This window comes from Seriola lalandi, unplaced genomic scaffold (assembly GCF_002814215.2).
Source record: "Seriola lalandi dorsalis isolate HSWRI2012SDOR001 ecotype SW California unplaced genomic scaffold, Sedor1 jcf7180002054349, whole genome shotgun sequence".
Classification (NCBI taxonomy): Eukaryota; Metazoa; Chordata; class Actinopteri; order Carangiformes; family Carangidae; genus Seriola; species Seriola lalandi.
Genome location: NW_019524902.1, coordinates 228,140 through 238,998, shown reverse-complemented (window position 1 = coordinate 238,998; position 10,859 = coordinate 228,140). Strand labels below are relative to the sequence as shown.

Genomic DNA, 10,859 nt, shown 5'->3' with positions numbered 1-10,859 from the left:
CTCCATCTCCACCTCCACCTCCTCCTCCTCCTTCTCCTCCTCCACTTCACTTCTTGCTTTTATTATCTGGACAGGTATGCACAAGCAATCCGCTGGGCTGCTTGTTGTTTTGAAATGTGATCGGGTAAAAGTGGAACACACCTAACGAGCTGACCATCCAGAAACAAATCCACTTTAGCCCACAGCTAAAGCTATAAACTATTCAAAACCAAAGCTCTGAATACCAGCTGTGTCATCAGCATTAGAGCGATGAACTGAGAGAAAGAGAAAGAGAGAGCTGCCTGAAAGAGAAGAGTTGCAACACCTGGTTTGTGTTTTTCTTTTCCAAAGAGCAAAGAGACACAAAAGACAAGCGTTTTAAAGTCTCCTAAGCCAGAAACTTATTATCTTGCATGAGCACAAATGTGAAACACACACCGCGTTGTATTGGCCAAGTCACCATGTGAAATAGCCCGAGGGCTACAGTGCTAGACAGGTGTGCAGCAACGCAGCCAGGGCAGTGATCGGCACTCATCACCTCAGGGCTCAAGTTTTTAACCCTCTGACTGTTTGAATATTCTCACACACGCAGATTTAATAATAAATGACAATGACAAGATAAAAAGTGAATGATTTGTGCTTCCAAAGAGTCAAAGCCAAACACGTTCTTGTATTATTATGAACTGAATGCACAGGGAGCAGCTCGGTCGGTGGTCTGTCTGTTTTATAGTCCAGGTTTGAAGACAAGTTCATGTCCTACTTCAGAGGCGCCCAACCCCCTGAAGATGAAACCTCCCTGACACGCAGAGACACTCTTCCACATTCCCTGGATGACTCGGCACGCTCATTCCTCTGAAATTGACCAGTAAGCCGAGGCAGGAGACAAACAAAGAAACTCAGCCGTACACGTGCGGGAGCGAGGGCTGCTATTATGGGCCATTAGGAGCCGCTGCTATTTAGGCCACAAGCCAAAAAGGGCTTCAGGAAAGTGACTGAGCTTCCTGAAAATAACAGCGTCACTGATGTTAAAAAGGTCAAGTCACTTTCAGTCAATGACGCCTAATGATTTTAGCCTAGTTTCCATCAGAGCGAGTCAGAGCGTGGACACAGAGTCACGTTCAGGGGAGCAGCTGGGCATGTGCATGTAAACACCATGAGGAGCACAAGCAGCATTAGTGTGCAGGGTTACACACACACACACACACACACACACACACACACACACTCAGACAGCCACTGTCTGAGTGGCAGGTGATGGGGCAGGTGCTCTCCAGACATACAGTTGTGGAGGGGGGGGGGGAGAGGTTATAAATCTGTGAGTGATATGAGCAGACACGCAGAATGAAATAAAATCTACAGTGGTGTGACTTTACAGAAACTATTTTTATTTTCAATTTGATGACTATTAAAAAATTTAAAAAAGTTTTGTTATCAGGAGTCTGCCCTCACGCGGGGGATCTCCAGTCTGTCATAAAGTGCAGCGACACTGTTCAAAGTCCTGATTTATGCTTCGTCCTGGTGCACGTCTCCGCAGCGTGCAGGTGGTGAGTTTGACTCAGACGTAGCGTAGTAAATCAGATAATCCAGAAAAAAACACCCACAGCTATCTAATTCTGCTCCAGCCAAAATATGAACCTCCCAGACAATCCAGGAATCCATACACAGCTGCAGCCGCAGTAGACTCACATGACGATACACTGACTCATCAGGACGGCAGACATCACCTCAGCTCACCCTCTTTGCTGATGGTGTTTGAAAGATACTTGAGAATAAGTCTGGACGCTGATAATCTATTTCAGATGTTTATGTCGCAATCACCTCACAGAGAAGGAGGGAGCGAGTTTCCATACTTTTAAAAAATGTAAAACCCGCTTCCTGATTGTCATCATTACGTTGTTGTTTATCCCTCATGAGGAAGTGTCAACAACTGGAGCAGCTGGAGGCTCCACATGAGCGAACAAACAAACAGTGAGAAAAGGGTGAAAGAAAATCCAACCTACTGCTGCATGCACGCACGCACGCACAAACACACACACACACAGATCCGATCACAGGCCTCAGTTAACAACCCGAGGTTCTGGCAAGAGAAGGTGTTCGACTTTTATGCTAAAATGTCCCACAGAGGAGAAGCAGTGTGTGTGTGCGTGTGTGTGTGTGTGTGTGTGTGTGTGTGTGTGCGTGTGTGTTTGTATGTGCCGCGGCGCCAAGTTTCAGCCATGTACAGTTTTTAACAACCCCTCATCCAACATACTCCAGACATGCACTTACCTGCCCTGCTCTGCAACAACTCATTGCTGCACTGTAACCATCACATTCAAGGCTTGTCTCCCTCTGCACTGCCTAGGGAGCTGCTGGAAACATTACTGATGCAAGCAGCCACTTCTTCCAAGGGAATAAATGAATAGAGAAGCTAATGATGCCACTGGCAGGATGTATGCATCTACTTGAGCTGGATACGTGCAACTTTTTTGTGTTGCAGGAAAGTGAAAAACAAACTGTAACGTTTTACATTTGAATCCTGCGTGTTCTGTGCTGCATTTAAATGTCTGGATTTGTGTTTTGTCTCCACTCACAAAACACAAATCCACGCAAACAGAGTCCAGATAGCTCATGTCATGGTGGTGTTGTTGTTTTCCTGAATCACATACACAAACAGCATCTAGGCTTTGTTTCCAGAAACATATGTGCTGTCAGAAAACATGCAGTGCACCTGACAAGCTGCACAGCTCTACTTTCTCCAAGTTGCACGACACAAAGCGAAACCTGCACGCTCGGACAAATGACACAGCTCCACTTTCTCTCCCAGCAGCTAAATTCTCCAACTCGGAGCAGAAAGGTTTTGACAGGAATGTGGAGTGTGTGTGCAGCTTTCTCTGTTTTGTTCATTTATTTTCTGTGTAAAGGACTTAGTGTGTGTGTGTGTGTGTGTGTGTGTGTACTGTACCTCATTGGCGTTAGCGGTCTAGTGTGTGTGCTGGCTGGTGGCCAGCAGCAGTGTGTGAATCCAGGCCATCCCAGGGTCAGACTGAGCCACTCTGCTATCCATTGCTGCCTTGTGTTCCTCCTGGCTTCTTTCCTCCCGTCTCCTCCTTCAGCTTCTTCTTTTGTTCTTTTAAAACACAGCTCAGCTTTTCTCAGATCTCCGCTCCTACGCCTGATTCTTCTTCTTCTCCTTGTTCTGCTGCTCCACGAGAAAACAAAAACAGGCTGAAAAATGTCCACCACTTGCTGCTCTCAGAGCTACTTACAATTCAGATCCTCTCTCTAAGCTCCTCTGCTCTCCCTTCTCTCTCACTCCTTTTCCCTCCCTCCCTCCCTCCCTCCCTGCTACTGTTGGGGAAATGCTCTCTCATTTTCTCTCTTTCTCCTCCCCCTCTCTTGCCCTTCCTCTCTAACTCTAATAGTTATTTAGTGTCTCTGCGTGCAGCTTTCACTGAACGTCAGACTGTGCGATGGTGACAGAAAGAAGCTGCGAAGGCTCGAACTCTCTCATCTCTTTCAGTGCTGCCCGCTCGCTGCTGTATCAACTATGTTCACTAATCAAACATGAAAAGAATGGTGAAGGGGCGGTGGTGGTGGTGGTGGTGGTGGGGGGGGGTTAGTTACCTCGGGACAGCAGTTTACGCAGCAGTACTGGATGTCTAATTGTCCCCATTTTTTGTCAGAGGAAAACAGGTCACTGAAAGCTTCAGAGTTGTTTGTGATTTTTCTCTTTTATCATTGAAAAAATATTTTTGTGGCGATACTTAATTTGAACTTAGGCAATGACAATCTGAAGTATTTCTTGGTTGGTTAATTATGATTTAAAATTAGTCAATTAACGTGTGACAGGTGAGGCTCACACAGCTATTTTACCTCTAACTAGCTTTAAAGCTGCACTAATAATTCTTATATTAACAAAGTATGAAATGAAATTAGATAGATCATTAGATTTAAAAAAATATATATGTTTTTGGTTTTTTTTGGCTTTGTCAAACTATTTCACCAATATGCTTTATGTTAAGACCTGTCAACTATGTCATCTTATAGATGTTTGTTGACACACTATTTCACCTATTAAACACAAAACAACAACAACAAGCAGTGAAGGTGGAGACCAAATCAGAGCAAAAAAGACAGTGAGCATTAGACCTCGATTTGACAGTTAGACACAAACATGAGTCAAAAACAATGCTGATGTTGCTCTGCATCACATTCATGTGTAAAAGCAACTGTTTACTAAAGCCCTGTTGACATTATGTTTTTAGTTCAGCTGCCATGAAGCAGGGAAACAAAATCTGCAGCTTTATTATTCCCCTCTGTATGATAGTGTTTATATGTATTCTGTTGGTCGGCTTGTTGCAGCTTTAAAGTGAATCTTCAAATCTCAAGTTCATGTTATTCATGGCTGCACCAGCACATATTAAATATTATAAATATTCTAGTTGTCTTGTGCATCATTTTATCAAAATTCAGCCTGATTTATTTGGAGTCTTCACTGGAGTATCAAATAAAGTTTTGTGGCTTTGAACGATGTTCGGCTGCAGGGCATAAGTTTGCAAAGACTTCTCAACAGACAGGGCTGTGGGGTTTATTATCAATAATCTAATTTCTTTGTTTTGTTTTCAATATGAAGCCTTTTTCAAGTGACAATAATTCAAAGTGATTGATTATCATTAGTCACTGTCCTCATTAAAGCTCCTATTGCATGATGCAGGATTTTTGTGATTTTATGGGTAAAAATTTACCAATTAATTGTACTGAATTATATAATAATAGCATGTTACTGATTTCAGATACATCATGCAGCCCTGGAGTATATATACAACCATACTTAATATCTCATAAATGGACCAGAAATGTAAATAAAAGATGTTTTCCAAAGCAGGTTGTGGTGTATTTCACTCTGTGTCTTGTTCGCTGCACTGTTACCTTGTGGCTGACTCTGGGCTCTGTTCTGCAGCCTGTGCATGCGAGCGCCTCCCTCCTTAATCCATCGCAGGGTGAATGAGCCAGCCGGTGTCCACGGCGCATACCTGTGCTCACTGACATGTACTAACTCACTCTTCCTGCAGGCCATGGCAGAGGAACGCACAGCAATCATAACAATCAGAAGATGAATGTGGCCAAGGGAGAGAAAGGGAGGGAGAGAACGTATATCAAAGAAATAAATAAATAAGAAGACAAGGATGAAATAAGAGAGCGAGGGAGGAGAGAGCGGTGAAAAGGAGAGGGGAAAAGGTAATGAGGAAGAGCAGAGGAGATAAAATAAAAGTCAGGAGTTGCCCAAGGCCACGACCATTTGAGTTAGTGTGAGAGAGTGAAGGGAGAATCATTAACGAACACCTGTCTGTTTCTGACTCCTAATAAATCAGCGTCCTCTGTATCTGTCTGCAGGTCTCTGCTGTTTGGAGAAAGTTACTGTATATCCTGCGAGATGGGGGGGGTGGGGTGGAGAGGAGAAGGAGAAAGTGGAGACGGCAGGTGAAGAGGAATGATAAGTTCATCCCCACAGCACAAAGAGTGCAGGATCTCCCGGCTGACACATCAGCATTTCAGAATCCCACGCTGGAGGAGGAGGAGGAGGCATTTGATTCACGTTCATCAAACTGGATTTATTTTGTTCTAAAAGATCGAAACGCAAAACAGCTCACACACAAAATACGTATCACATCGAGGTGCTGTTTCACTCCTGTTCTGTACATTAGCAGCTCTCTGAAATCCTCCACATGAACACTGTGCAGATTCAAGTAAAAAGACAGGCATGCTCAGCATTCATGGACAGTAAACATGTACAGTATATGTGCATTGCATGGACATATTGCATACATTTCAGATGCGGGTGTAGTGTATGTCTGCAGAGGTTTTTTTTGTTTTTTTTTATCCCATAGTGAAGACAACAGATAATCTATGTAATAATAACACATCTGTCTCACAACCACAGCCTATTGAAAATCAGCTTAAAAAAACAAAAGTGCGGTGTTTGTAACAGCCGTGTACTTAAACCTCACATCAGTGGTCATCATAAGGGGAAAATAAAACACTATTTAAACTCAGATTAAAGGAGCACTCCACTGACAAAGAGACTGTGCTACAAACTGGAGCCTGAAAAACATTTACCGAGCAGCGAGAGTCTGATCAAGCTGCTAACAGTCAAGTGAGAGCAGCACCACAGATGTTTCTGAGACCCACTGTCACTATGGAGAAGAACCCAGTTAGTTAGCAAATTCAAAACACTGATCCCTGTTGTCGTTGGGAACACAACAAGGCACCATAGTTAACAAATTCATCTGAAATTGATTCTGAATTTGAAAGTGAATTTGTTATTTATCACTTATGGTTCCCTTCCAAAATGAACCTTGTGAGTTTTTTCTCTCCACAGGTTTGTAACCAGATCAAACTTTTACCTCTGGATCCTCAGATTCACAAAAATAAACTCCTCCCACTTTATTAAAATCTTTTCAGGTTGAATCAGGGCATGTGTCCATGTAGCGTGTTTTTTTTTTCTTGAGTGCTAGCATCTTTTTTCAATTGTTCGCAGTGAAGACGGAGCATATGTGAGTGTTATTATTATTGGATTTTTAAATGTGATGCTTTGGTGTATCCACGTCTTAATGAGGAAATAGATTTCAGACCATTGGTATCCTTTTTATCCTTCTATCTTTTTATTGATTATAATGATTATTGTAACTAATATCTTGTTGTTTACACAGCCTACTTGTTATATATTATATGAAAACTGTCTCTCTGATATGAGCTAACACAATAAATGCATTTAAACTACTGTATACCCTTGGCTTTGTGGAAGTGTGCCTGAAGTAAGCCCAGTAGCTTCCTTTTGTCCCTGTTAACCAATCAGATGGGGTGAGACTCGGTGAGTCTCGCTGCCCTTGTAAACAAGAAAATGGAGGAGAAGCCTGTTGTGGGCGTGCCCGTCTGGCCCGAGATGTAACGATCACAACGAAGACAGAAAGGCTCATCTGTGCTGGTTGGTGTTGTGCTTTTATCATGACGTTTAGTCATGCACCCACATCCTCCTCGCTCTGCAGCTCATCCATACAAACTATGAGGGCGAGCATCCTCTGGTTGGAGCTCATGGTGAAAAAACAATATCAAACAAATAGTAATAAAATGCAAAGGGCCGATGCTGCTCTATCATATAACAGCAGTGGTGATATGTTATCGGGACATTATTCCCAGAGACCTGCCAGCTCTTTTCTGTCAGAGAAAAACACTACATGGACACATGGCCTTATGGGAAATGTTTTTGGAGTTTGACCCACACTAAACGTCAGGATGCCTCAGCCTCTGCTGTATTGCCCCCTCCCCAGTGCAGAGTGCCCCTTTAATGTCTTTAAAAACACATAACATCGATTTAACATTACGGTATTCACTGTGATGCGAGGGGTAGTAGAGGTCACTGGACAAACCTGAACCCCAGTGGGACCAATCAGGGTCTTGGGTCCACGCTTTCTAGTTCACCTTGGGACAAATCTGACTCACGCTGCTGTGTTGAAACCTGACGATAGTAGCATTAACAATACATGCTGCAACTTCAGTTAACCAGTCACAAACACAACGCACTGATATGGATTTAGAGTCGATACTGTGCCTCTTACTTTTAGCTTTACCTTTAAATTTCAGACAAAAAAACAAAAACAAATAAATGTCCCAGTAACATCATACTGCGATAATGCTGAAGTAAACGGGTAATTATCAATTTATCAATATGTTAATCACATTTTTAAAGATGTGTTAGTTTGCTCAGGCTGTAGGTCAGATTGTGAAGATGTAACTTGTGTAGGCCTAGCGTGAATATAAGTGGACTTTGAGTGAGTCTGCCTGAAAATGAAAAGGTGTTAAACTGAGTCTCAGCCTCCATTACATACCTGTTTATCATAACGTCTGTGCAGCAGTATGCGTTAGTAAAATAATAAAGAATCCCGGTGTCAGGCGGTATTCCACTCAGGGAAGAAGTTCATTCATTGTTATTCCAGATATAAAGGTGTGTCTTTAATTTCCCTCCCACCGCTCCTCTTCCACGATAGAGTCCTAACTCATGTTTCCAAAGGACGCGTCACTTGCTTCAGGGGAGGCAGCGCAGTTGGGTTTGGACAAGGAAGGAATGGGGAAGGAGCAGAGAGACAGAGGAGAGAATTAATTCTGTCAAACATATCACTGTGAGAGGTATATGCTGCTAAATAAGAAAAAAAGCTGACACATACAATCTTTGCTGCAACATGCTGCTGAATGACAGCCTGCTACCAGTGGCAAATACCGGTCATAACAGCGACACTGGCAATAAAACGTATTACTTATGACATTTTAGGGAAATATGCTAATTTATGTTCTTTGAAGAAGTGAGAAATGTCTGTGTGTTCTAGCCTAGCTTAGCATGAAGACTGGAAACAGCTAGCCTAGCTCTGTCCAAAGCTAACAAGATGCACATACCAGCAGCTCTAAAGCTCACTAATTAACATGTTATATCTTGTTTCTTTAAAGGAGCTATTTGTAAGTTTTGCTATTGCTACATGGCTAACTTCAGCATTAGCAGCTGTTTACTTACCAGTCTAGAAGACACATTGTAAGGTCAGCATTAAACTTTATTCCTTTACTCACCAAGAGCTGTCTCCAGCAGTGGGAGGCAACCCTCTTGTTTTTTGCTTCTATTTCTATCTCTTCTTTTCTTCTACTGAAGCTAGCATGCTAACCAGCTAGCCTCGGCAGAAAGTGGACAGTCTCATCACTTTCTGATACTGAGTCACTGTAGCTTCCAGTCTGCCCTGAAGAAGTATTGCTGCTCAGAGGACGTATTATAACCTCTTGTTATTAAAAGCGACAAAGGCGGAAGCATTGGGCAAAGACTGGTAAGTAAACAGCCGTTAATGTTAATGCTGGCTAGCAAAAACATTACAGATAGCTCCTTTAGTCAATACAAAAAACAATCCACCATTTTAAGGGAGTTTTGTTTCCGACTGGTTCTTTGCTTTCATGGCTGTTTGTCACCAGGCAACCTGCAGAGACTCCAGGAAGTTACTGGTCCCTGTTTCCAGTCTTTGTGCTAAGCTAAGCTAAACAGCTGTTGGCTATAGCCTCGTATTTAACATCAATATAGGGGAGTTACTATTGTAATAATAAGATAATACTGTGTTATCGTCTTATAACATTATGCCGTCCAAACAAATAGTTTCCACACATTTGAAAAGTTGAATATGATATAAAATACAGTGGAATAGAGTTGACAGGATTGAACATCAAGTTAATTTCTTTTCTTGTGATTTATTATGTAATAAAATATAATATTTGAAATAAATGTGTATGATTTTGAAGTTGTGGTAGTAGATGAGGTGTAACTGTACAGTAGTACTGTATGTACTTTATACTTTAAGATGAATAAATGCCACTGAATGTGTTATAAACTGGAGTTCGTTTTAATTTGATCTCTTCTGCCGTCGTTGCCTAAATAATGACGTCCTTCTCGGGAACGTTGTTTACTTACCTGTGTGTAGTCGTGTGGAACTCACCTGTCCTCATCCAGCAACATTCACTACTTGAGACACACGACAACAGCATGGGTCAGAGCACAGGGACACACACACAGATGAGGATGAATATACACTCTATGGGACTATTTTTTTCTTCACGAGCCAAATGTTACTGTACCAGGCCGTGAACCTGTGGTGCAGAATTTGAACTGTTCTACTTTTTCTTTACTTCCTGCTTGAATATAATGATTTAATGATCTCTTTCAAAGTCATTTTCTGTCATACTTTAAAGCTCAGCATTAACAGCCGTGTTAATAGAGGGAATAATAAGCGATGTCAACAGACATCAGCCATCAGCCATCAGCCTATGGATGTAATCAAACTCATCTGACACAGATATGTTTTGGCTCAGGTCCCACACAGATTACCTTTAATGACCATGTTGTGTGCAGTGTAGCAAGTTCAAGTTTACGACGGCGAGTCGAGACGCAGGTGCTCTGTGGAGGTGTGAAGCTTTTAAAAGCCTTTAAAATGTGGAATTTATTTATGAGGATCAACAGGTTTAACACCGTGAACTCTGCTGGCGCATTGTTTTATTGATCGCCTGTGTGGAATCATAGAAACAACAACATACTGCAGAACATATATGATTCTGATATTTAGGTCAGATATCATGAAGTTAAACTGAAGTAAATTAGTGTTTTATTAGAAGACAGAAAACTGAGGTCTGTGAATTATCCAGAGTAGCAAAGGAATTATTTCTAGAGGTAGATATCAGAAAACTTCAACATGTACAACAGAAACAATCTTCAATCAAAGGGTCATGAGCCTCATATTTCCGACATCAAAACATCTGTAGACGCCTGATCCAGAAACCCTAAGAGTCAAAGCTGGTTCTTGCCTTAAATATTTGATTAAAGAATTTAAAGAGTGTCAGGTTTTATGAACAAGTGTGTTGCATGGGATTGTTTGTGTGTGTGTGTGTGTGTGTCCCATGTTCTACTGACCTGGGCTGGAGGTGCCTGGGGTGACAGTGGCGGCCCCTCGGCCTCGACTCACCAACAGGGCCTCTTGGTTTTCAGCCAGAGCTTGCTTGGCCAGGTAGCGCTCCCTCTTGATCTTCAGCTCCAGGGACTCGGGGACGTCAGGTACGATCCAGTCGATGGCTCGCAGCACAAAGAACACCACATGCTGGAGGGAGGGGGCGAGACGTTTGACCTCAACATCAGACTGAAGAAAAATGTCTGTCCCGTCACAATCTCTAAAGTTTGAACTGTGAGTGTACGAGCAAGTTATACAAGCGTCACATATAAAGACGTGGAAATTTGTGTTTTCTTAACTCAAGCTCCACTGTGTAGATTTCTACCAGAGCTTTCACCCACTCCTCAGCAGATGGAGGTGTTGAATTATCTCCAT

At 42.4% G+C, this 10,859-nt stretch overlaps 2 protein-coding genes across 3 annotated transcripts in view; both read right to left on the bottom strand.

Moving 5' to 3' along the window:
• Positions 1–5,411, bottom strand: part of arhgef19 (Rho guanine nucleotide exchange factor (GEF) 19) — a 24,846-nt gene extending 19,435 nt beyond the window's left edge. Inside the window, exons 1-2 of one of the 2 annotated variants that reach the window (XM_023407860.2) lie at positions 4,891–5,411; positions 2,924–3,160 (exon numbers count right to left, since the gene is read on the bottom strand). The gene's annotated coding sequence lies outside the window, so the exon portion shown is untranslated. Of the gene's footprint in view, positions 1–2,923; positions 3,265–4,890 lie in introns of those variants that run through there. The other variant, XM_087174416.1, reaches the window with a different exon arrangement.
• A 136-nt stretch (positions 5,412–5,547) lies between these two features.
• Positions 5,548–10,859, bottom strand: part of ano11 (anoctamin 11) — a 21,790-nt gene continuing 16,478 nt past the window's right edge. Inside the window, exons 24-25 of the mRNA XM_023407855.2 lie at positions 10,451–10,634; positions 5,548–8,042 (exon numbers count right to left, since the gene is read on the bottom strand). Coding sequence (XP_023263623.1) covers positions 8,011–8,042; positions 10,451–10,634 — 216 coding nt within the window. The 3' untranslated portion in view covers positions 5,548–8,010. The remainder of the gene's footprint in view (positions 8,043–10,450; positions 10,635–10,859) is intronic.